Here is a 27,795-nt window from a genome sequence, read left to right on the forward strand (position 1 = left end):
AAAAGATTAACAAAGATTATCCCTGAGTAGTGGGCTTTCTCCCATCTTTTTTTAAAAAAATTATTTTATTGAAGTATAGTTGATTTCCAATGTTGTGTTAATTTCTGCCGTACAGCAAAGCGATTCAGTTATGCATATATGTACATTCTTTTTTGTAGACTTTTCCGTTATGGTTTATCACAGGCTATTGCATATAGTTCCCTGTGCTTGTTTATCCATCCTTCTTTTGGCTTATCTGTTTGAAAGTGCTGATTCCTCAGTTGACTCAATTTCCTTAATTGATGATATTTCTAATTAGAAAAATACTCTATTTATAAGGCAAAGGTAGCTGATGGAGGATATTCTCAATTTTTTTCCCATGTTGAAATGCATAAACGTTTCAGCCTAAATGCTTTGCAGTGTTGTCCTTTGGCTTCCACTCAGGGTAGCTTTCTTTGACAGCTTTGAGATATAATTCACGTAACATACAGTACATCCATTTAAAAGCATACAGTTCAGTGGCTTTAAGTATATTCACAAGAGTTGTGCATCCGTCATCACAATCAACTTCAGAACATTTTCATCACCCCCAAAAGAACCCCCACACCTCTCCAATAGCCCTGCGCTCCCATTTCTGTCATCTACTGTCTATCTGTGGATTTACCGGTTCTGTCACTTCACATCAATGGAACCATACACTGTCTGGTCCTTTGTGACTGGCTTCTTTCACTGAACATGTTTCCAAGGTTTATCCGTGTTGTAGCATATATCAGTACTTCTTTCTGTTTATTGCTGAATAATATTCCACGGTATGGCTAGACCACATTTTGTTTATCCATTCATCAGTTGATGGACATTTGGGGTTTTCCCACTTTTTGGTTATTATGAGTAATGTTGCTGTGAACATTCGTATACAGGTTTTTGTGTGGACATACGTTTTCATTTCTCTTGGGTATATACCTAGGTGTGGGATTTTGCTGGATCACATGGTAACTATATGTTTAACCACTGAGGAGCTGCCAGGCTGTTTTGTACCATTTTCCACTCCCACCAGCAAAGGAGGGTTCTAGTTCCTCCACATCCTTGCCAACACTTTTTATTATGTTTTGATATTTTTAGGAGACAAAATTGTTTTGAAGGTTTTGCCAAATTTAGATACTGAAAACAAGTATTCTCAATTTCATTCCATTTCAGTATAGAATCTAAATTTACCCAGTTGAAAATAGAAGCTCCTTAAAAAGATTCTTCCCTGCAAGAGGAGATTTTCCAATTCTAATTATACATTTAAAAAAGATAAAACTAGGGCTTCCCTGGTGGCGCAGTGGTTGAGAGTCCGCCTGCCGATGCAGCGGACACGGGTTCGTGCCCCGGTCCGGGAGGATCCCACATGCCGCGGAGCGGCTGGGCCCGTGGGCCATGGCCGCTGAGCCTGCGTGTCCGGAGCCTGTGCTCCGCAGCAGGAGAGGCCACAACAGTGAGAGGCCCGCGTACCGCAAAAAAAAAAAACCAAAAAACAAACAAAAAAGATAAAACTAGTACACTTTGAGCTCTTATTTAATCTGTTCAGTTCCTCCTTTGCTTTTGTAGGGATAAATATCATTATCTTCCTGTTTGCAAACTTCATTTTCAATAATTGCAGTTTCCCATAAACTTCAAAAGCTTTGGGGTTTTGGCATCCATTTATCAAAAATTCTGAATGAAGATTTCCAAGTGATTTGAAACAAAATGCAGCCAAAATATGAAGGGATTATTTACAAGAAAAGCTAGATACCACTGTAAATCATTTAAATTGACTTACAAAGTAGTTTTTCAAAGGCTCAAACAATTCTAAACTTCGAATGACAGACGGCAGAGAGAGAACGCACACGCAGCCGTGCTGCCGCCGTTTCTGTAGTCGGCATCAGGAGCGTCACAGAAATCCTGCGGTGCAGCTACCCTCTGCGTGTACGTGTAACGTGTAAATTCTGACAACTGCAGCTTATTTTGATCGGTAGAATGCAAATTTAGCAGCTTATTTGGATGCAGTTACAAAATAGATATGCATCTTAACCAATCCAAATAAATGTCTGCTTTCTGGGTTTCTTAATTTAGTAAGAATACTGTTTTTGTGATGCTAGGCTTCACTAGAACTTGTATTACCACGGCAAAAATAAGTTTATTTTCAAAGGTTTTAACTGAAGTTAAATAGCATTCATAGCAACGTCAGACATTTCACTTTTCAAGGAATGACCTTCCAAAAGCTTCACTTTGATTCTCCGAATTGTGATGAAAAAAATCAAATGATTATTAGAAATCAGGTAACTGATTTTTCTCTTCGAAGCCAGTTGGAAGGCACTCATTTAAAACTGACATTGTTAATTAGCCATGTGTTGAAGTGTGAACTTGGCTTCTGGGTCTCTCGTGTCACCAGATCGGACCAGGGAGGAATCGGGAAGCATACAGCGGAGGTCGATCAGACGTGCCAGCTTGTTTTAACGAAACTGTTGATAACCGAGACTGTCCGCAGCAAACCGGGACATATTGTCACTCTTTCCAGGCTCTGTCCTCAGACTTCTTTTCTTCTCTAACCACACTCAGTCCCTTAGTGACCTCACCCAACCCTGTAATTTTTAACACTGAGGTGTCCCAAGTTTACGTCTCCAGCCCAGCCCTGCTCCCTGAACCCCAGATTATAGGTCCCACCGCCTAACATGACATCTCCCCGTGGTTGTCTCAGAGGCACCCCTCAACCCGAAACACAACTGCGCCTCCCCCCACGAGCTCCACAGCAGCCCCGTCTCTATCAGGGCCGACTCCAGCCCTCTGGCTGCTCATGGAAAAGACCCTGAAGTCTCTGACTCCTTCATCTTATTCCCCACATCTGCTTCACCAGGAAATCACATCTGCTCTGTTTTAAAACACACCCAGCATCTTACACCTGTCACCACCTCCATGGCCACCAGATCCAAGTCACTGTCATTTTCTGCCCAAGATAGTGTAACAGCCTCCTCCTTGGTCTCCCTGCTTCTGCCTCTGCTCCTCTAGACCCTTTTCAGGACGGCAGCTCAGAGCCCTCCAGGGGCCCCCTGGTTCTCTCCGATGAGCATGACACCCCACTCCTTACATCCGGCCTCCCCACAAACGCTCTGACCTCATTTCCCGCTCCCACCCTCCTTATTCACTCTGCTCTTTGCAGAGTCCACGGTGGCACTCCTGTCCGTAGGCTTTTACGCTCAGCATTTTCTCTGCCTGAAAGCCTCTTGCCTCCCAGCATCTCCCCAGCCCGGCATCAGTGAGACCGCCTGTTGAAAACAGCAACATACCCCTTCCCTCCCCTGTCTCTTCCAATCCCCTGTCCCTTTCCAGACTTTATTTTTCTGTATAATAATATGTAGAGATGTACATGTATCACTATCTGATACTCAAATATTCTTAATTGTTTTTACTGGAATACAATATACGTACAGAAAAAGGCACATGTCCTAAGAGTACAGCTTGCTGAATTTTCACAGTTAGAACATACCCATGGGCCCAGCACCCAGACCAAGGAACTGCGTGTTACCAGCTCCGCAGAGGGCCCCTCCTCTGCGCTCTTCCAGTCACTACTGCCCCTACCCCGACCACGTAACCGCCATCCTGACTTTTAACAGGTTCGTTCTATTTTTGTACTTTATATAAATGGAAGCACATAATGTGTGCTCTTTTTCTGTTTGGCCTCTTGCTCACAACATTGTGTCTGTGAGATTCATCATATTGTTTACGTAGTTGTAGGCCTTTCATTCTCTTTGCTGTGAAGTAGTCCACTGGGTGAATATATATGCCTTTGGTGATGGACAGTTGGGTGGTGTGCAAGATGGGACTGTTACGTGCTTGTGATGAACGTGTGTATGTCTCTCTGTTGGTAACTCAGGACATTCTTTGTTTGTTTATGTATTGGCTGTCATGTAAGCAGCATGAGGCAGAGATTCTTTTCTGTTTCGTTCACGTCTGTGTTCCCAGCGCCTAAAATAGTATCCAGCACATAACGGGTTCAATAAATGTTTGTTGAATGAATGAATGGATGCGTGAAATCCTTTTTCCTTCCCTTTTCATTTATCACAAGAGTCATGAGGCAATCCTTCTCTCTCTCCAAAGAATACAAAAAAAATTCAGTTCTACATTTTGCTTTAAATACTTGATATGGAACCTCCAGAAAGATGTGTAACGATCTACTTACTGTAGGAAAGCGTCAACAGAGACATATGCCTCTGGACCGTTGCTAAAAACTACTCACCATCTGGTGGATACATAATCAGTATACGGTGGCTGTGACCTTAATTCTCTTGCCAGTCCAAAGTCGGCAATTTTCACAAGTTCTGGGCCCATACAAAGCAAGTTTTCTGGTTTCATATCCCTATGAAAAAAGCCTTGGTAATACAGAGAGGAAAAACAATAATAAATCATCGTATCTAGACATATTTGATTTACTAACAAGGGAGCTGAGCCTCTCTGTTCTAATTAGGAAGGTGAGCTTAGGAAAAAAATAAACCATATTTATTGTCTACACAGTGATGGGAGGTGGGGACCCTGCTTTCAAAATAATTTGGCGAGGAAGTTCATACAGTATATGTGGCCATTAAAAATAAATATCCACATGTATTTCTGTTTGTGGATCCGGTGAGTTCAGGCACTGGGTTAGAAACTGCCACATTATGATTATCTCCGCTAATTTGAACAACACCCTTAAGGAGGTATTATGATCACCAGTGGGTAGCAGATGAGGAGGTTGAAGCTTGGAGAGAAGCAGTCTAGTGAAAGCTGAAGGAGCGCTGCATGTCAGGCTTCAGTCAGTGAAGCTGGTCTTATCACTGCTCTACCACGTTGTAGTTTAACCTGCGATTCCTTGAGTATAATCACTTTGAGAAGTCCATTAAACACAAATGGAACGCCACACATTTGAATCAACTCCTTCCTTTAAAATTATTTAACAGCTCAGTTCTCCCCTGGTAGCTGCCTTGTTGAAACAACCCCAATAATTATAATGCTTATTTACCAACTTAATGTATAAAATAAATGGTTAGTTACCAAAGCTGCATGGCAGCCCAATGAAAATGAGGGCAGAAAGCCCTCCTTGCAAATGTCTAAGGAGTAGGTAAAGCACACTGGTTGTACACAGATGACTTGTATCCTAATGACTTTGCAGGGTGGAGAATTAAGAAAGGGCCTGGTCATCAATTGTAGGTGACCATCATCATCACCAGAGGGTTTTCATGCAGATTGGAGCTAGAAAGACTTTTCTAAACCTAAACTTTTTTAACCCCTTCAAAGCCAGCATGGGCTCTCCGTGACATCTACAACAGTTCTGTACTCTGCTTACCTGGTACTCCTTACTCAAAATAGCTACTGAGATCCATCCATTTCGCTAACTTCCAAGAGAAACACATCGTAATTTCATAATATGAAGACAGGAATGGGAGCACGTGTGATGGTGAAGGGACATTAATCCATAAAATCTTAATTAAACCACAGTTGAGGTTTTCCCCATCCTCACTAATATAAATATATTGGTAACTTGGTCCTAACTTTAACTAAAATATGAGTCCATTTCTTTTGACAGCTACTGTTTTTAAAATATCTATTTTCTCAAAGGATTACATCTGAGATGTTTACGAACTATGGCAAGAATAATTTAGCTTTTGTAAAAATGTCTATTGTTCTTGGAGTCTGGTTTCCCAGATCACTATGTAGGCACCTATAAAGCCAACTCTAGATTACTCATATGTTATTTACTTTCATCAACAATTTTTAAATTCCAAGCTGGTTTCCTCCTTCAATCCCTTATGCTCTGAAGTTGCTGATAGTTGATAAATATCCAAGGAATCTAAGCCAATTTTATTACTAGCCTAAAAAATATCAGCAAAACACAAAACTCTTTCCAAAAATCAGAGAATTCCTGAGGCTTTTGGTTTTCCACATCACACTTGCTTCCATTAGCATAAATTAACGCAGGCAAATATCGAGAGTTAACCATGCTGACCAGAGTTTAAAAATGAGTTGAAGACCAGGAATCCAATATGAACAATTAAAATAGCATATATCCTTTACATTCCATGTAATTAATAAATGACTGACTTTTATCAATGGATTGTAATATATTTTCATGGGTTTTAGGCTTTTAAAGACCTTAATAGTTTACATAAGACAAAAAACCCCTGGGGATTCAGGAATGTTCTTACAATGTGTATATGGAATTCTGCATAGCATTTCTAGAAAATAAATTATTTCCTGTAGCAGTTAAAAGAGAAAGGAGAAAAGAAAATATAAAATATAGGATGAGACATGAAAGGAGGCTAATAATGGTGATTTCTGAATGCCTGTGCTCACAGTGCAGCAATGGTATGATATAAACTAGCCTAATTTAATATCTAAACATCTAGTGATGCTAAACTAGAATCATTAAAAATTAATGATCATTAAATCACTAAAATTTTTCGTAATAATATTAACTTTATTTCGGTTTGATAGATACGCAAAAAACTATAAATTAAGATTACATAAATAAGAAATGCATAAAAATAATTTCTCCAAATATAGAAACAACTAAATGTAAATACTAAGGAAGACTAGAAAATACCATAGCACAGGTGCTTTAAACTATTTAAGTGTTAATAATTGATCATGATAGATCAAAGCATCCCAATCTTTTCCAAAAGAGGGACCTGTTTTTTTTTTTTTCATTTCCATGGTAAAATTAGGTGGAATGAGGTAGCAGGATGGGGTTAACTGAGACTAAAGGCTGATGATCAAACTGTAAAAAAATTCTGCTGTAGAGGAAGATAGTTACAGATTATAGAAATTCTATTTTCTATAGAATTATAGAAATTCTAAATTTTTAAAATAAAACTGTCAGTTAGTAGGCACATACTCCAAACTTGTAGTTATCCAATATAATATTATTTAACAGTTTATATACAATTCCTATGCATGACTGTGACAGTAATCTAAAGGGGCAGGGCAGTGAAACCTACCGTGTTTGTGGATAAATGCCAGCCCTTGCAATATTTGATACATAATATTTCTGATGACCGACTCAGGGAACAACTTGTTTCTGTGAAGAAATGAACAAATAAACAGTGATGTAATTCAATTTGTAAAAAGAATGCTGTACACTAAAGGTTCAGTTACAGTATCAGAGCAGAGGTTTTGTATATTGGTCTTCAGCTGACATGGAAAAGAAGTTTACTTGAATAAAAAAGGCTTGTAAATTAATCCCCAAAAACAATATTTCAGGAAGTTAAGCTACCAAAAACAAAGTGTAAAAATACCACTAACCTCAAATAGCCCTTTACCATGTACAGTTGTTAATGGTTTAATTTATACTTTTGACATTGAATAGTATTCTAAACAATATCACTTTAATTTCCTTTTAATTTAGAAATCCAGAATTGAATCATGAAATTCCAAAGTTGAGTCTTTTTAATGTTCATTTGCAATTGCATTCACCACTTCCACTTATATATATATTTAAAATCATATGAAAGTATAATATTTCATGTATTTACATGTACTTAATTTTTTCTTCAAAATTATATCTCAGTATACCATGGATATGTTTATCATTTCATGTATTTTGAAGAGCATAAATTATTATTAGAAGCCCAGAAGATTACCCGTAATCCCACCACCTGATAAGGAAACTATTTTGATTTTTCAGCATTCTAATCCAGCCCTAATCCATCTGTGTGTATAACTTTTATATTAGGTGTCAATGTTACATAAATACAACTTTGGTTTCTGTTTTTTATTCACTTATAAGCACTCTTATAATCTTCATAATTATCACTTTTAATGGCTACAAAATAATGACATCAGTATTATACACTGTAATTACCAACCTATTCTCCCATTGATAGTTACTTATTTTAAATAGTTCAAAGAGGTAAGTGAAGCTTGGTATAGTCATTTAACAGAACACACTAGCTATGGTAACTATGAAGATTATGTGTCAGCATTAAAAAATGCATATAGGGCTTCCCTGGTGGCACAGTGGTTGAGAATCTGCCTGCTAATGCAGGGGACGCGGGTTCGAGCCCTGGTCTGGGAAGATCCCACATGCCATGGAGCAACTAGGCCCGTGAGCCACAGCTACTGAGCCTGCGCGTCTGGAGCCTGTGCTCCGCAACGGGAGAGGCCGCGATAGTGAGAGGCCCACGCATCGCAATGAAGAGTGGCCCCCACTTGCCACAGCTAGAGAAAGCCCTGGCACAGAAACGAAGACCCAACACAGCCAAAAAAATAAATAAATACATTAATTAATTTTAAAAAGTGCCTATAAGTGAATAAATCAAACAGAAAAATGTATCACCACTAAAATTACAACTACATAGAAAATATGCATGTCTGTATACAGGAGCTAGAAAGAACTCTAGAAAAATAAACACTGATTTGAGAGGTAGAATATCCTTTACTTTTATTTTAACTGCTATTAATGTCATAATGATATCAGCCTGAAACATAACAGGCATTCAATACAGTATTTTTTGAAAGAAGGAATGATATGATTAAAGAAAAATTCACTGACCATCCTTAGACCTTGAGAGAGAGAGAGAGAGTGTGTGTGTGTGTAAGAAATATATAGAGAGAAATCAACATCATTCTACTGGGAAATTCATTTCATATTTTAGGCTCTTTTGCTGAACAACTCTGGCTTTAAAAACAGACAAAATGGACATTAAACTCCCAGATGTGACCAGCAGCTACCACCAAAATGTTATCCTCTCCAAGCTCATGGCAGGTGACTGAAACTCTCCTTCTTTAGAGATTCTGTTTGTTTGTTTAAAAATTAAAATGAGAATTTCCTTGGGACTGGTAACACATTTTTATGGTTCACTTAAGCATTCTAATAAACAAGTGTATTAGATCCTTTCTTAAAAGCAACTTCATTCTTTCCTCCATTCCTTCATTAACCTTTTGCAAGATGCTTGGAGAGTAAGAAAGAAAATTTTCTCGTTTTTGCCCAAGGCCAGCTTTATTATTGAGTATTAAACTATAGATAGATTTTTGTTTCAAAAAGTATAGATAGATAGTGTGTTTATATGAAATATTTACCTTGACTTTTAAGTTATTACCATGGAAAAATGATGGTTCTTCAACGTTAGATATTATCCTTTGATAAAGATAACTAATTTAAAGCTACCTCATGGACTGATAGATCTGTACATTGCCAAGTGTGACATAATGAAGGGGTCCAAGGGACTCATGGAGGAGACAATAAGGAAAAAGTTTTCATAAAGACATACCTGTCTTTCATTAATTGATAGAGGTTTTCTTTCATATATTCAAATATAAAATAAAGATGGTCATTTTCTCTGATAACTTCTTTCAGTTTAATCACATTGGCATGATTAAGTTTCTTCAGAGACTGCAATAGAGCAAATGAGCATTAAAATTCTAAAAGCAAAAAATAAAAAAATAAAAATTCTTAAAGCAAAGTTATAGAAGTTGGCACAATCTCATCAATGCTAGGATGATAAGTACCTTAAGTAGTTTTCCATTTCTTCTAAATTCATTAATGAATTTTTAATATCTATAAAAATTTCCATGTCTAAAAACATCTAGAACATCTATTTAAGTAAGCAGTGGGCTTCCCTGGTGGCGCAGTGGTTAAGAACCTACCTGCCAATGCAGGGGACATGGGTTCAAGCCCTGGTCCGGGAAGATCCCATAGGCTGCAGAGCAGCTAAGCCCGTGAGCCACAACTACTGAAGCCCACGTGCCTAGAGCCTGTGCTCTGCAACAAGAGAAGCCACCGCAATGAGAGAAGCCCTCGCACCTCAACGAAACGTAGCCCCCACTCACCGCAACTAGGGAAAGCCCGCCCGCAGCAACGAAGACCCAATACAGCCAAAAATAAATAACTAATTTTTTAAAAAAATTAAAAAAATATAAAGTAATCAGTAATTGTCTAAGTAATGAATATAAGTGCAAAAATAAACCAGGTCAACAATAGCTACAAAACATTTGTCACGTTTTTTTTTCTTGGTCATTAAATAGGTTTAACTTTTTCTGACCTAACTATGTGGAAAGCCATGCAAAAGTCTCCAAAAATTTATCCAAGTTATACAACATAAAATATAAAGAAATGGTATGTGGTAATTAAAAAAATTATCTTTCCTTTGATAAATGGATTAAAATGCTCTTTTAAAAGTGAGAGTATACTTTTAAATATGAGGGTAGTTACTTTCTGTTCTCCACTGACATTCTGATGAGAAATGAGAAATTAGGAACATAAAGAAAAACATAAGAAATATAATTTTCTTTGGTCTGCTTCCCTCAGAGAACAGAACCATCTTCTTAGCTACCATCCTCAGAAATGAGACACATGTGAGGTAGAGCTAAGGCCTTCTGCGGTTCTTTTCATCTCTGGGATTTTACCTTAACTTCTCTCAAGTTCATACATTCATCCCAAGAATAGAACTTTCTCTTCATTCTGCAATAAAAAAAGAAAAGTTTAGTGTGTGGGGACCAGGGATTTGAAGACACAGTTTACACCAGTGGCTTTCTTACTCTATAATTAGTTCACTTTGGGCAAAAAGCTGTGATATCTCTTTTCCTTCCTCCTTAAAAGGAGATCATCTCCCTTCTGTGTATCTCAAGGCCATTTGGTGCAGGTTCACGACTGTGTCACTTCTTGGGCAAATTGCCTAATGACTTCTCTGTGCTGCAAACTGCTTAGCTATAAAGTAGGAACTACTGCATAAGAAAATCCTATTGTAAACTGCTTAGTTCAGCACTCGGTAAATGCTATTGTAGATGTCCTTATTTTTACTGGTATCTGTGGTCAGCTACAATAAGGTATGAAGGGCATCACTACTATTATCTCTAAAATATCCTTAGTGAATCAGAATTTCAGTTATACTCATTCAGGCGCTAGAAATTTATGAAGGAGCTTGAAGAAATTGAGGGCTTACCAACTTACCAAAAGATAACGTTTCAGTACTATAGACTTATAAATGTCTTGCTAAAATGATCAAAGTAAACCTAGCACAGTGCTTAATTTGAAATAAAATAGAAATCAATTCAAATGTAGTATAAAAGTATTTTAGTAAATTGATCAAATCCATGCAAAACTATACATATAATCTCTGATTCTTAAAAAGTAATTATAGAATTTTTAATCCAGTGTTTTAGAGGCTAGTTAATATATCCAAGTTCCTTTTCAAAATTTAGTACAAATTGAAACTTTTATTCTTCTTAAAAATCTGTACTAGCTGCATCCACATATACTAATATGCTACTTTCTTTTCAGCAGTTACTAGTTATCAATACTACCCTAATGTAACGCACGTATCTATATGCAGCAAATACAGAAGTTTCCTTGCAAAACAATTATCCCGCTTTCTAAAGGAATTAATTATAAAAAATTAAACCAATTTGTTAGAATTCCTTTTAGATTCCCTGCCATCTTCTCTTTCATTTATTGATTCATCCAACACCGACATGCCAGGGTGATGAAATCAGAGATGGTTACCCTGATGCTTCCCATCTCACAGGAAATAGACTTTAGTTAACACAAAACAGACATACAAATGAGCTTTCAGGATCATGAGATGAATTGGCCAGGCCCCAGGCCTTTTTGATGAGGCAGTATTTCAGATGAGACCTGAAAGACAGAAGGTGCCAGCATGTGAAGGCTGAAGAAAAGATTCAGCCAGACAGAAACAGCTAGAAAGAGCTGGGCTGGTTAGCGGAAATGAGAGACCACCTCACGTCAATCCTTGTTCCTTTAATGCCCGGAGCTGATTTTCATGGCTGTGAGGTCACCGTTCCTGCTCTGCTTTTTCTCCCGTAGCACTCTACCCACCTTCTTGCATACCATATAGTTTACTTTTATGTTCAGTCCTTCTCCCCTCTCCTCACACGCAAGCTCCTTGAGGACACCTCCACATTTCTGCTCAGTTTCTGGCACATAGTAAGTGCTCAATCAGTGTTTACTAAATGGATGGATGGATTTCGAGACCCACAGCTGGGGTCCTGAGGAGCTGTCCCACAAACAGGAGAGCCTCAGGAATGGAATAGCCTCTCAGGTCCTTAAAGGGCAGAGAGCTTAGGAATATTTGTTAATTTAATGAGGTGCGGGGACCTTACCGACACCCCCTGGAATGAATCCTGTTACAGATTTTTTTTGGAGATGGCAACAGATACCACAAGGTTTCTTACCAGTGACCTAAATTAAATTCCCCAAGGGAAAAACTCTCTTGCTTCTAGGCCTTCATACATATTATTCTTACAGCTTGGAATATTCTTCCCCTCCTCTTGAGAATTTTTGTCATTCTGGAGATCTCATTTTATGGGGGAAGCCTTCCAAGATACCTCTGCAGCACTGCTCCTCTGTGCTCCCATAGGCCCCGGTATCCCCCCATCATAGGACTTATCATATTTTGTGTTGTCACTTTTCTAATTTGTTGGTCTATTTATAACTCATCTATCCCATCCCCATTTGTCCCGAGCACCAAGTGTAATCGTAGCTTAACGATTACGTGTTGAATGAATTTTTAAACTTTTTGCAAGCCTTCCAAATGACTCATCCTCTTCTCATTCATTTTTACTCGTCTTTAATTAGGGTAGGAACACTGTCTGGCACATAGTAGATACTGAATGTGGCAGACACTATGACTTGTCTATCCAAGAGCCACTTTTCTTCTCTTCTTTATTAACATAGATCAGCTTTAACCCAGGGGTACAAAATGGCCACCGAAGTACTCAGTTTCCCAGCTTCTCTTATTGCTACGTGTGCCACGTGACACACTCCTGGCCACTGAGGAGAAACCAGAAGTCTTCTGGAGAGGGGTGGGGGAAAGCTTTCGCTTTCCTAATGAGAAGAAAGTACAGCAACTGACTGACAGTAACAGTAACTGTTTCAGCTCTTCCTTATTTCTTCTTGCTCGGAACTCACACTCAAGGCCTAGACTGCTACAGCTATGTTTTTAAATTTTTTTATTCAAGTATGGTTGATTTACAATGTTGTGTTAATTTCTGCTGCACAGCCAAGTGACTCAGCTATATGTCTATATATATTCTTTTCCATATTCTTTTCCATTATGGTTTATTACAGGATATTGAATATAGTTCCTTATGCTGTATAGTAGGACCTTGTTTATCCATTCTATATATGAGTTTTCATCTATCTGCTAATCTCAAACTCCAAGTTCATCCCTCTCCCGACCTCCTCCCCCTTGACAACCACAAGTCTGTTCTCTATGTCTGTGAGTCTGTTTCTGTTTCACAGATAAGTTCATTGGTGTCATATTTTAGGTTCCACATATAAGCGATATCATACGATATTTGTCTTTCTCTTTCTGACTCATTTCACTTAGTATGATAATCTCTAGGTCCATCCATGTTGCTGCAAATGGCATTATTTCATTCCTTTTTATGGCTGAGTAGTATTCCATTGTATATATATACCACATCTTCTTTATCTGTTCATCTGTCAATGGACACTTAGGTTGCTTCCATGTCTTGGCTAATGTAAATAGTGCTGCTATGAATGCAGGAGTGCATGTATCTTTTTGAATTATAGGTTTTTCTGGGTATATGCCCAGGAGTGGGATTGCTGGATCATATGGTAACTCTATTTTTAGTTTTTTGAGGAACCTCCATACTGTTCTCCATAGTGGCTGCACCAATTTACATTCCCACCAACAATGTAGGCGGGTTCCCTGTTCTCCACACCCTCTCCTACTGCAGCTATTTTTTGAAGACAAAAGAACCTAGGTCTGTGATAACAGCATTGAGACAAGGTATGAGCCCTGGGCTGTCTACCTCAAAACATTTTACAATGTGAAACAAATAAATCCCTATTTAATTTACTTTTGGTTCGTTTTTTTAATTTCATACACCAAAAGCATTCCTAAATTATACACGTATGACTTCTTCTCAGCATTCAATCTATTTGACTTCTTAAAGGATTTGACCTCTCACTTCTCTCAAGGTCTTACCCAGCTCTATGCAAGTAAGGCCCAATTCCCCATTTTATGATACTGAAGACTGAAACAAACACATGATCTTGCCACACAGAAGCAATAATGAACATTTTGTTATAGAAAACGAACCAACGGTAATAACCTTAAATGATACCACGAGACCCAGCCCTCATTCTCATTTTCTTACCCCCTCTCCTCGGAAGCCACAGCTTTCACGAAGTTTATGTAAATCTTTACAGTCCTTTTAAAGATATTTTTACGTATAACTTTATTTATGTGAAATGAAGTATTTGTGTGAATTTACATAATTGCTTAACCCACAAATAAGGATGATTTCATCTCATTTTGTCTGATACTTACACCTCATTTATTATTTTTTTCTCTTGTTGCCTTAGGGTCTCCAGTTCAATCTTGATCAGTAGGGGATATAGCAGGCACTCTGGTCTTAAAACCAACTTTACAAGAGGTACCTGTAATATTTCACCTTTCAAGTCAGGGAAGTTTCTTCTTATTCCTATTTTTCATTTCAGTTATTGTATATTGTACATTTACTTATTTGATAATAATGGCTATTTAACAATATTTTATAAAAGTATTTTCTTATATATGTAAAGTTTTAGATCATGATAGTGTAAAGTTTTTAACATTTGATAAACATTTGTTAAAGCATTTAAATTTTAGATCATCATCATTTAGTTGATGTTGTAATCAGTTTCCAAGACTCGTTCTGGGGAAGCCAATTGCCATGTCATGAGGACACTCAAGTGACTGTCTGTAGAGCCCCATATAGAGAGAAATTGAGGCCTCTTTTTGTCCTTATAAAAAAAGGAAATTTGGACACAGAGATAGGCATCGAGGGAAGCTGATGTGGGAGGGATACGGAGAGAAAACACCATGAATAAGCCGAGGAGAAAGGCATACAATAGATCCTGTCCTCCCGGCCCCCAGCAGAAACCAATGCTGCTGACACCTTGATTTTAGACTTCTAGCCTCCAAAACTGTCTCAATAAATCTCTGCTGTTTAAGCCACCCAGTCTGTGGCTTAAACTTTGCTACAGAAGCCAAGTATGAGCCAAATGTTGCTCTAAGTTCCTGTGTTGAAGTCCTGACCTCCCAGTACCTCAGAGTGTATTTGGAGGTAGACCTTAAAGAGGTGATTCAGGTAGTGAGGTCTTTAGGGTAGGTCCTAATCCGATATGACTGATGTCCTTATAAGAAGAGATGAGGACACGACATGCACAGAGAGACGATCATGTGAAGACATGAGGAGAAGAGAGCCATCTACAAGCCAGGGAGAGAGGTCTTACATGAACCAACCGTGTTAGCTGACACCTTGATCTCTGACTTCTAGCCTCCAGAACTGTGAGGAAATAAATACATTGTTTAAATCACCCAGTCTGTGGTACTTCCTTGTAGCACCCCCAGCAGACTGATACAGTGAACCACCTTGGGCATGGGTGCTCCAGCCCTGGTTCAGCCTGAAGATGACTGTGACCTTGGCCCACCTCTTACTGCCACCTCACGAGAGACCTGTAGCCCGAACCACAGCTGAGCTACTCCTAAATTCCTGACTCACAGAAACTTTGAATTAATCAATGTTTGTTCTTGTCTTAAATCATTAAGCTTTGGGGTAATTTTTTTTTACATATGATAGATAACAGATACAGTGGATTAAAGAAATAAGATAATTAACTCTATTTAATTGGTAAGGTCTGGAAAATTCCATATGCCACTCAGAACTCAGTTTGATACTATGAATACCATCTGATTTTGAGACCTATTGTTTCAAAGAAACAATAAGCTCTACTCTGTACTCAGCTTTAAGTTCCAAAATTACCTTCAGTTACAGTTCAAATGTATCATGCATGAAAAGCAGAGGCCTTATATTTTTTGATTTGTCCATGTAGCTGGACAAATCAGAAAATTAACATATGTGGGGATCAGCTGAACTCCTTTTTGGCAGTGTTTTCTCCAGAATGGCATTCGATATTAGCCTAACGAGCGTGGGGTCTAAACCAGACTTCTCTCTGTACTTGTATACAGTCTCAAGCAAGCAAAGGAAAAGAAAGATCGGCAAACTTGGCAGTGTTGCCCATGGTACCTTTTGATGGCCACCAGCTCCCCTGATTCGATACTCTTGCCCATCAGCACACTCCCATAAGTGCCGTCCCCCAGCTGTCTCATGGTTGTGTATCGGTTCATCTTGGAAAAATAATGCAGCACAAGTTGTTGACTGAAATGACTTCCTTGTTGAATATAAATGCTTCTTTATTTTTGTTCGTTTTTGCCCTTAGACTGTTGTTGCTACACTGGTGACAGGCTTGTCATCATTAAGCACAGGCTCTTCCCCAAGATTATGTAGGTTCATAAGATATAGCAATAAGGAATCTGGCAAGGAAACAGTGCTTCCATTCTTATGAACACCCTGTAAAAAAAGCAAAACAAGAATAAAAGGGATTTTCATTAAAGAACCTCTTCCAAAAATTTACTGGTAACCTAGGAAAATTATAAATACCAACGTGTTAAGCATGTGTCATTAAATCAATTGTGCGATGCGAACGATGTTCACCTATAAAAGACTGACGGTACTCACTGGTGAATGCTTCATTTACACGGTGCCATGTTACTTATCGCATGAACGTTCAATAAATACTGGCTTAATGATTTGCATGATTGCTTTTTTACTGACTATATAATGTAATCTATATTAGTCCAAATCAGATTTTGGGAAGTCAGACGCTCTACTATGTCCATTCCTTGAATCAATGTTTGCATCATATTTAATTTGGACCATAATCCCTTATTTGAAACTCCTGGGCCAGACGTGTTTGGAATCCAGGAATTTGCATATTTTAGAAAAGTAATATGGTACGTAACACCTCCCAAGCCGCATCTTAATGTGCCCGTAGAAAAATGTTTGAAGAGTACACTAAGTAAAATAAATGAAGACCATAAATGACCTCGCGTCATTCGGGTCATGTTTTGTTGCAGATGAATTTGCACAGATTAACTTTTTATTTTTTATAAATTTATTTTTTTGTTTGTTTGTTTTTATTTTTGGCTGCATTGGGTCTTCGTTGCCGTGCTGGGCTTCCTCTGGTTGTGGTGAGTGGGGGCTACTCTTCGTTGCGGTGCGGAGGCTTCTCATTGTCGTGGCTTCTCTTGTTGCGGAGCATGGGCTCTAGGTGCGCGGGCTTCAGTAGTTGTGGCACGTGGGCTCAGTAGTTGTGGCTTGCAGGCTCTAGAGCGCAGGATCAGTAGTTGTGGCGCACAGGCTTAGTTGCGCGGCATGTGGGATCTTCCCGGGCCAGGGAGTGAATCCATGTCCCCTGCATTGGCAGGCGGATTCTTAACCACCGTGCCACCAGGGAAGCCCCAGATTAATTTTTAAAAATTCATCTTTCAGAGCTTTGAGGGTTTCAAAACTACAGAAAAGGGATTGTGGATCTGTATATATTTGAAGGGTACAAGTTTCTCTAGGTTCTGATTTTGTAACTATTATTAAAGAAAACACACAAAGCACATAAAGCCTTAGTGTCTACCTCATTAAAACAGCGTTCAGTAACTTCCTCCCATTGTTCTGTCTTAGTTCTGCATTCAAGGAACAATTTCGCATTTCATACCTGTTTATCATTCTTACGTTGCTTTAAAAAATCTCTATCATTCTGTTACAAGGCTGTATGCTTAGTTACAAAGTGCAACAACATGTTTGGCACTATCAAATAGTTTGTTTTAAAATGCCTTTTACAGGGACTTACCTGGTGGCTCAGTGGTTAAGAATCCGCCTGCCAATGCAGGGGACACAGGTTTGAGCCCTGGTCCAGGAAGATCCCACATGCTGTGGAGCAACTAAGCCCGTGTGCCACAACTACTGAGCTTGCGCTCTAGAGCCCGCAAGCCACAACTACTGAGCCTGTGTGCCACAAGTACTGAGCCTGTGAGCCACAACTACTGAAGCCCGTGCGCCTAGAGCCTGTGCTCTGCAACAAGAGAAGCCACCGCAATGAGAAGCCTGTGCACCGCAACAAAGAGCAGCTCCTGCTCGCTGCAACTTGAGAAAGCCCGTGCGCAGCAACGAAAACCCAATTCAGCCAAAAATAAATAAATAATAAATTTGAAAAAAAAAAATAAAATACATTTTACAGGGAATTCCCTGGTGGTCCAGTGGTTAGGACTACATGCTTTCACTGCCGAGGGCCCGAGTTTGATCCCCGGTTGGGGACTAAGATCCCACAAGCCGTGCGGTGCGGCCAAAAAATAAAATGCCTTTTATAATCTGGTGCTTCACTCAAAGATTTTTTTTTTTTTTTTTTTTTTTTTTTTTGCGGTACGCGGGCCTCTCACTGTTGTGGCCTCTCCTGTTGCGGAGCACAGGCTCCGGACATGCAGGCTCAGCGGCCATGGCTCACGGGCCCAGCCGCTCTGCGCCATGTGGGATCCTCCCGGACCGGGGCACGAACCCGTGTCCCCTGCATCGGCAGGCGGACTCTCAACCACTGCGCCACCAGGGAAGCCCAAAGATTTTTTTTTTTCCACTGTAGCATGATCTCCACGACATAAAATCATAAAAATTGCTTCTCTATTAGATGCAGAAATTTAGGAGCGACAAGAATATGTTTTAGTTGTCAAAGTACCTAAGGCTTCCAAAAATAGGCTTTCTGAGGAAACATGGCAGAGAAGTGCGCTAAAGCTGTGTTGTTTCCTTTATACAGGAGCACATTTGTCCACAGGAAACTTTGGAAGAAGCTGTGGGGCTTTTAAATAACAGGGAGTGTGTGTTAATTTGTCATTTATTTTACTTCATATAGATAATAACCACTTCAAAGGCACACGAGAGGTAGTTTAGGCCATGCTAACTCTGTGGCCAGGATCTTGGAAAAGAGATCACAATAGGAAATTCCAGTTCTATTTAGTGGTTCCTTCATTTTTCTCAACTTAAATCTGAGCAAATGGTCTTAACACATGCCAGCAAATGGTTCCCCATTTGCCTGAAAATGAAGTTCTTTTGTAAGTGGTCATTACATTATACACAGACACAGATTCTAAATATTAAGGCATTAATATAGAGAAAGGTAACATCCCCGCCTCCTCCCATATTTCCTGACCAAAACGTGTATTTGCTTTTCTTCACTGTTCCTTTATCTGGATAAGGAAATAGAAGTTTGAAAGCTCTTTGGGGGTTTGTTTTGTACCCCATGCTATGATTAAACAAAACATGGACTCTGAAGTGTATTTCTTCTGATCACTTAGACTCTTATTAAATCAGTATTTTGCATTTTATTATCAGCATGTTAAATTGTTTTTCTTTCTTTCTTTCTTTTCTTTTTTTTTTTTTTTTTTTGCTGCACCGGGCAGCTTGTGGGACCTTAGTTCATCAGTCAGGGATTGAACCCCATTCACCGCAGTGAAAGCGTCAAGTCCTAACCACTGAACCGCCAGGGAATCCCTAAATTGCTTGACATTCTTTTCTAGCTTTTCTGTTTAAGGTGACATACACTTATCTCTTTTAAGGAAATGTGCTTTCTAGAGGTTTACTGATTCTTTCTGGTTAAGTAACAATACAGAGAATAAATTTGTCCAAAAGGCCATGGTGTTTAGCATATCAGTAAAATTATACAGTAAAAACACAGAGGGATTAAATGACCTATGAGCAGTCAGAGAATCAGTGATGGAGTCAGTGGAATACTTGCATTAGCCTGAAGCTGTTTGGGTTTTTAGTGCAGTCCCCAGCTGCTAAACAACCCATTCTTGCCAGCTTTTACAATCACTGGTGCAGCTAAAGGAACCACCCCTCTCCGCTGCCAAACCATATAGAATCTACCCCGCAATGAAAGCTGCCCACCCCCTCCACCCCCTAAAGATTCCTAACTCCTCACCCTAAAACGCCAAGATGCTATAAACAACCGGGAAAGTGCACAGGGTGCGCCCCACCCTGGCTACACCCTGGGGCTACATCTGTCTCCTCCTGATACCTGGAAGGACTTAGTGAAAAATTATAGGCCAGAAACAGTGAAGGGAAAGAGTGTGAGTGGGGGAGAAGGGAGTCTTCTTGGAGTTCCTTAAGAAAATTATTATTTTTACCCAACCCCCCAAAATTATTTAATTAAGAATTTTAATGGGATAAATAGCATCTTCTTTTCTTTGCAAATCTGCTGCACATGCAACAAATTGTTTTCTTGTTCATACCTCACTGAGGACAGGCATTGAGGGTCTGAGAAGTAGGCAGTTATGTAGGCACTTCTGGAAAAGGACAAATGGCTTGAGAAGGGAGTGAAAGAGGGAGCGGCACAGATGGGGAGAGAAGTTCAGAGTAAGAGATGCCAGAAACATTGAAACTTTCCCTTGCAGCGGCTCAACAACCTGCAAAAGTGGGATTAACTGCCTCTTTCCGGTCCACTATTAAGACCATCAGCCCACCATCGTCAGTACTGTTAGCACAACAGACCATTCAGTCATTGACTCCTTTCTGCATTGTCCCGGAAGCCCAACCGGTTTTGGAGTGGCTATTGTAGAAACTGCACTCCAAGCCTAACCAATCATCTTCCAAATAAACACTGGAAACGCAAAGTTTGTTTCAAGTGCTATAGCATAGGATACTTATATTCAGGGAAAAATAAGTAAGGGACACAGCCATTTCCCAGTTTCTTTCGTTTGAGGGGTAAAGATTATGGATATGACATAGATTTTAAAAAGCTCTGATTTGTGGCTCTCAGAGAATTGGGCCAGTTTACTAACCTTTAAGTAACACAAGTTTACATACTATGCTCCCAAACAAAACTTTAAAAAGGCCTCTTTTGAGTCATGTTAAATACAAAATAAACAGCTCTCCAGGGTGAGAAGCTGACCATTTCAACTGTCCCCTTATCCCCCTAAAAATATAAGGGTAATGGCCTAATGGCATAGATATATAAAGGTAAAGGATTTTTTTTTAAAATCATTACTCCCATGTACCTACTCACTGATAGCATATAAACAACTATTTTTATCAGTGTAGAATAGGAAGGTCCTAAACAGATTACTAGTCAAAAACAGTATATGTAACTTAAAAGACAGACTGCCTATGGGTCCCCAGTTCACACCCAATAATATTTCTCTGCAAGTTACATATATTCTTCTCTGTGGACCTTTGGAAAGCTAACTCTGCAAAACAGGGATGTATTGACATGATTTCTTATGCACCTATTTCCATATATATGCAACAAAGCAAAACAAGTAAATGTAATGTAACTATGATTAATTAATTTAATAGAACTGTTAGGAACTTGGAATTTTCTGCAGTCAAGCTCCAATACTTACTGACTTCCTTATGAGTTATACAAACCTTATATTCTGGTTTAAGGAAAAAGACATTTATTTAGAGGCTCAATTATAGGCCTGCATTAGATAAATGCCCTTATCATTTCTCTCCCATTCTAGTTGTCTTACTTCTATCGAAGTGCGCAATTACTGTAAACTTGAGCTTTATTCTCAACAGCTTCTGCCAGCTAATAAGGGATTTAGATAGGATTAAAGAAGATTAACAGAGAGGGCAAATGGAGGGTAAAATTTGTGTCTGCCCAATCACTGAGCAGATAATGTTTCCATGTCTTCAACTTGTCTTTGTAGAATCTGCTGTAACGTTATTACTCTAAGGCTGGCATTAACGTTTGTTTAAAAAAACAAAAGAAGTAACGCCATAAAAACCATTAAGTCGTTTCAAAAGCAAAAGAGAAAAAAGATTTCAAACTAACCAAATCATACGTTTACAGAAATTAAAAGGGGAGATTTTACAATGGGAAAACAGGATTCTGTGTTAAAAACTAAATAAAAGCATGGTGCTCTGTGCTAATATTCACAAACGTTTAAAACGAAGCAAAACCAAACCAAAGTAACCCACCCCAACGAAGAGATGGTACAGCCAGCTTTGCGTAGGCAGAAGGTGGCCGCCCTGGGAGGGAGGGGAGGGTTTGTCCCTTCCCGGTCACTCGGCGGTGAACAGGGCGCGGGGCCGATAAAGGAAAGCCCAAAGGCTGGAAAGTAACGTTTGCCTCCGCCACTATTTCGACCGAACGGGTCGTTTTTCTGATTAAAATCACTCCGATAACTTTGACTCTCTTTATGAGAATTCCGTTACAATTAGAACAAATGCCTGGTCATTTTAAAAGATTATCTAAACACAATCACATACATTTCTTTCCTTTTAGAATTGAGATTACAAACCACTAAAAAGCCAGTTTTATTGCCTCCCCTCCCCCGACTCCAGCCCTGTCCTTAAACTGACCATGTCTCAGTCTTATTTGTAGTTAAGAAGCAGTTTTCGTTCCCAGACGCTCTGATCTTTTCTCGCAAACCGGGACTTTTAAAAGACTCCCGTCTGCGGGCAGGGCTCGTCCCCGAGGCCCTGCGTGTCCGGCCGCAGCGGGCAGGTGATCCCCTGACCCCCCCGCGGTTGGCTCGGCGTGAGGACTGGGGGCGCCCGCTGATCCACCCTGTGCCGGGATTCCGCTTTTACCTGGGAGTCATTTGGGAACGCACGAATGAGGACTGAATTTGGACCCAGTTTCTCTTTTTTCTTTCTCCTTTTCAATTTTGTAACAGTTTTGAACTCAATTCCACTGCCTTCTCCAGACCTGATCCCGCCCCTCACTCCTAAAAGTAGCGTCCCCTCCAGCCTAAGCACTAAAGGGAGCGGGGGAGAGCAGGGGGTGCGTTGGGAGACCCTGGGGTAGAGGTTCGGGGGTGCGGGTCCGTCAGACTGGTGGATTCCCGCCGTCATCCTCCAACCCAGGACTGACCGCGCCGTCTAGGAGCGCAGGAAAATGGTCGAGGGGGTCTCGGAGCGAACCGACAGCTATAGGAGCAGGTTGACCGCCTCCTGCCCGTCCCGCCCCTCCCCGAATTCTCCTCCCTCCAGTCCCTCCCACTACCAGTGTCCAGGCCCCTTCTCTCGGCGGAGGTTGGCGCTGGTAGGACAGGGAGCCGAGGGGACATGCCGGGCCGCCTCGCAGGACAGGCTCGGGCTGGGTCGGACGGAGGGTGGCGGCCCAGCTGCCCTCTCGGGATTACCTGCCAGCGCCGGCCGCTTACCTTGTTCACTCCCTTGTCAAGCTCTGGCGTGCTGTGTGTTTCATCTCCTAGGAAACCGCGGGGATGCTCCAGCTCAGCCCGCCCGCTTACGCCCCGCCCACGGGGCGTGATCGAGCCGGAAGGCCCCTCCCAATACGCGCACGCCCCGCCTACCGAGGGGCGGGGCTTCCGGGGACACCTGGGTGTCAATGGAGTTAGCGCTCTGTGCCGTTTAATTGGGGGCTTGGGAGAGTCCTGATTACATTTGTAGTTATTTATTGGAAGTTGGTTTGTTTGCTCTTTATTTTGTTTGCTCCAGTTCATGCTACAAAGTCTTGATTCATTGACTCTTGTTCCCAGACTTGTGAAGAGCAAGTGGAAGGCTACGTTTGCCTCCTGGTCCTTGTATTTGTCTATACATGAACTGCTTGGGGAAAAACTGCACTGGGTTGCAAGTCCAGTTGCAATCCAGAGCAGTCAACTCCTCAGGTATGTGTCATCTCCATTTTCACTTATTCGTTCAGAGTACTTACTCGTAGCAGTCACAGTGTTAGATCGTAGTGATCCCAAGGTAAATGAGTGAATGTGTGAATAAATGAGTTGTGAAAGAAGGGCACACTTGTGTTATTACCAAAAAACAAACAACAACAACAACAAAACTCAATTGGCTAGCAAAAAAAAAAGCCCATAAATCAAAGGCATGAGACATGGGGTAGTGATGTACCTATTAGTAATTATCCATTAGGTGTCAGGCTCTGGCCCTGGCCCTGAGAATAATGCCAGAGTAGCAGGACAGACATGTTCATGGTCCTCTCACAGCTTAAAGCGAAAAAGACAGGGGAAGTAAGAAGCATAAGTTAGATCATGGAGGTCTTATATGCCCAGTTATGAAGCCTAAGCCTTATCAGGCAGTAACTGGGGAACCAGTGAAGAATTTTCTACAGAGGAGTGATATGTTCACGTTTGCATTTCAGAAAGATCACAAAAGCAGCAGTGGGTAAGGTGGATTTCAGCAGTGATTGTAAAGGCAACAGAATAAAAAGGAGGCTATGGCAATCGATCAGGAAGAAACGATGAGGATCCAACTGTAGCAGCGAGGCTGGGAATAGGACAGAGAGGGAGAGAATCCAAGGATATTTAGGAGTTAAAAGTGACAGGACCATGTGGCTCAGATGAGTGGTGTCATTCCAGTGCTAGGATCCTCTGCACCTGCCTCAGGGTGATCCCAGAAGTTTCAGGCAGAAGCCAGGGAGGGCTCATACCTAGGAGATCAAAAGACATTGAACCCAAAACACTCAGTTGGAACTTCAGCCACAAAACATCCCTATGGATGACTTTGACCATCTTGAAGGGCCACAGGACAGGGTTGGGAACCTGAGATCTGGCCTGTCTGTCAAGAAGCAGGTACTTCAGTGCGTTATGTTTAAACAGATTATTCAGTTCACTTCGTTCCTTTTGCAAATAAGTCTAGAGTCTGTCTTGCTTCAGAGGAAGTCATAAATTATATCCTCTCAAGTGTGTTTGCTTCTGTCAAATGAATTTGAGGAGCTGATCTTTATCAATATGTTTCTAGGTCCAGCAACTTTGTTTATATGTTTTATTCACTGACTTAGAAGATTGTACTGTAATATGATATATCATCAAATTCCTGCCCAAAATGAAGTTTGAAAGCTCTGAAATAAAAATTTTTAAATACTAGAGGGACGTCATAAAGACAAGCGACTATTGAAATTAAAATTTTCATTCCCAGCTTTTTTCATTTCTTAAAATGCATACTTTTTGATTTGGGTTATGATGAGACATTTGGGGGAGGTTAAGTTTAAAAACTCAGGAAATCAATGCAGCTTTTTAAAGTACAGGAGGTAAATGTAAGCTTCACATTTTTAAAACACCACACAAGTCTTTGATTGATAAGTATAATTTTTAATTGGTTTCATACGGATGGAGACTTTAGAGGTATTTATGTAGATATGTTTGTATTTATTTATTTGTTTGTTTATTTATTTATTTATTGGCTGCATCTCCCGTGGCTGGCAGGATCTTAGTTCCCCGACCAGGGATTGAACCTGGGCCCCTGGCAATGGAAGTGTGGAGTCCTAACCACTGGAGTGCCAGGGAATTCCAGATATGTTTTAATTTAAATGTCAAGATTTATGGGTTTTTTTTTTAACAGAAAAGAGTTTGTTCTCTTAAGTTTACCAGTTATTAATTAAAAATTAGTCCAATTCACTAGATATTTCAGTTCATGCTCATTTTTTGTTTACTTGTGAACAGTCTCACAAAGCCTAAGTCTTGGGTGAATTAGGACAAGTAAAGTACTTTTTCCTGAGGATAAATGTAAAAACATAACTGCAAAGACTAAGTGGCAAAGGAGAAGGAAGCTGATTCACACTCCAAACTCAGATGAAGTTCAGCAGTTGAATGTTTTCGCGGGACTCCAGAGAGTGGCTGAGGTGGAGCTGAAGAAAAGAGGCTTGGCTGAAAGTCTGTGAAAGAGGCAGACCCCAGGTCTTATCCTCAAGCCTGTCCAAATGGGCGATGCCCCTCGCTAGCACAGCAGAAGGCAGGATGAGGCAGCTCCTGAAAATAGGCAGGTTAAGAAAGAGAGTGCATTTTGAATGGTGAGAACCTGGACCACTTTCTCTGCTTGGCTTCCGGAAAGATGGCAGCTGGCTCATGCCGTAGGTCATAGATTAGAACAGTACTTTCTGGGCAAGTGGATTCGAATAAGAAAAAATCCTGCAGGTCCTGAGAGTTGAGTCCCCCGGCTTGACAAGCCCCATCCAAATAAGGACTGTGACCACTACTTAGGGCACTGGTTCTCAAATTGGGCTGCACATTGGATACAACTGGTAAGATTTACAAAAAATACTCATGGCCTGTGTCCCACTCCCAAGGTAATCTGATGTCATTGGTCTGGGTTGCAGCATGGGCTTTGGAAGGTTTTAAAAACACCCCAGGTGATTCTCATGCATGGCCAAGTTTTAGAACCGTTAGTTTAGGGAAGATATTAAACCTATTTTTCACCTTGCCCAAATTCTGGTTAAATAGCTTTGTATAACCTACTAGTAAAATATGCCGCAGTGTTCATGGCAGCATTATTCGCAAGAGCCAAAAGGTGGAAACAACCCAATACCCACCGATGGATGTGACTGGATAAACAAAATGTGGTCTATACATATTAAACAATGGAATATTGTTCAACTTAAAAAGGAATGAAATTCTGATAGATGCTACAATATGCATGGACCCTGAAAGCATCATGTTGAGTGAAATAAGCCGGATATGTCATGATTCCACTTATATGAAATTCCTAGAATAGTCAAATTCACAGAGATGGAAAGGGGAATAGAGCTTACCAGAGACTGAGAGAAGGATGCATGGGGAGTTACTATTTAATGGGTATAGAGTTTCAGTTTGGAGATGAAAAATTCCTGGAAATGGATAGTGGTGGTGGTTGGACAACATTGTGAATGTTCTTAATGCCGCTGAATTGTACACTTAAAAATGGCTAAAATGGTAAATTTTATGTTATGTATATTTTAGAACAATAAAAAATATTTAAACAAACAAACTAGGCCAAATAAGGACTGTGAGACTCTTAAGGAGATTCTGTGACTCAGAGGAAACAGAAACAATACAGGGAACATCTTCTTAAAAGGCAATACAAACCAAAACTATAATTCATATTCTCCAAGCCATAAAGAGAAAATACTGTGTCTGTGAATGTAACAGGAAAAGGATCCTATAATAGGAATTAATATTCAGGGAATAATAAAGAGCTCTTAGAAAATAAAACTAGGGTAGCAGAAATCTAGAATAAATTAATAAAATAGTTGAAGATAAATTTAAGGAAAACTCCCAGAAGTTAGGACAAAACAACATATAGTTTTTTAAAAAAAAAACAAGAGAGAAGATTAGAAAATAAGAGGATCAAGTATTTCCTCTAACTAATGAATGTGCAGAAGAAAAGAAAGAGGAAATGGAATCAAAAATCAAAAAACTAACACAAGAATAGCACAGCATTGAAGGACACTTGTTTCCAGATTCAAAGAGCCCACCAGACACCCAGTAAAACAATAGGGGGAAAACCCACACACAGACACATCACTGTGAAATTTCAAAAAATTAGTGATAAATAGAAGATTCTATAAGCTTCCAAAAAGAAAAAACAGGTCACACACATGTGATTAGGAATCACAGTGGTAAATGATGCTGAAAACTGGGAATATATCCAAGCAAACAAAAAACTCTTAGCAATGAAGAGACCATAAATTCGATAGCTGCCTGTTTCCACACCTCAACAAACGCAATTCCAGATTTCTAACTTCGGAGCGACCTGAATTATATTGACAGTTTCCTCAATTTTCACATTCACTTTGTACCAAATGATATATGCTGGAGGAGGGTTATCATTGGATTTGATCAGTGGGTATCACTCTTGCTGGGTCATTTTAGGAGAAAGCTGTAACATCAAAATGTGCAGGATCACTACGTATTTCTCTGCTCTTTGCATTACCAAGAAGGGGTGGGACATTAAGTGATCCACAATGTTGACCTTAGTTTATACTCCTTCCATCAACCTAAAGAGGTTTTTTTTTTTTCTTTAAGTGCCTTGACATAATCCCAAAATGGACATCCATCTTCAAGAATATAGCAGTTTCTCACCAAACACTTTTCAGTAGGATTAAAGGATTTCTTTTTGGACTATTTGCCTCTCTCCAAAGTTATTTCATTTCTAGAGAAATGTTCATACAGAGGCTACTATTTTATTCGAGGAAATGCAAAGAATTTAGTTTCTAAAAATTTGAGGCAAACTTTACATACA

General features: G+C 39.9%; 1 protein-coding gene across 2 annotated transcripts in view; it reads right to left on the reverse strand.

Moving 5' to 3' along the window:
- The window catches only part of MAK (male germ cell associated kinase), a 43,805-nt gene extending 26,695 nt beyond the window's left edge, over positions 1-17,110 (reverse strand). For both annotated transcript variants that reach the window (XM_079932894.1, XM_079932893.1), the window contains exons 1-5: positions 16,024-17,110; positions 10,372-10,426; positions 9,237-9,358; positions 6,966-7,045; positions 4,232-4,364 (exon numbers count right to left, since the gene is read on the reverse strand). In XM_079932894.1, coding sequence (XP_079789020.1) covers positions 4,232-4,364; positions 6,966-7,045; positions 9,237-9,358; positions 10,372-10,426; positions 16,024-16,124 — 491 coding nt within the window. In that variant the 5' untranslated portion in view covers positions 16,125-17,110. The remainder of the gene's footprint in view (positions 1-4,231; positions 4,365-6,965; positions 7,046-9,236; positions 9,359-10,371; positions 10,427-16,023) is intronic.
- Positions 17,111-27,795: the final 10,685 nt, after the last annotated feature.

The sequence above is a fragment of the Stenella coeruleoalba genome (assembly GCF_951394435.1).
Source record: "Stenella coeruleoalba genome assembly, chromosome: 10".
Taxonomy (NCBI): Eukaryota; Metazoa; Chordata; class Mammalia; order Artiodactyla; family Delphinidae; genus Stenella; species Stenella coeruleoalba.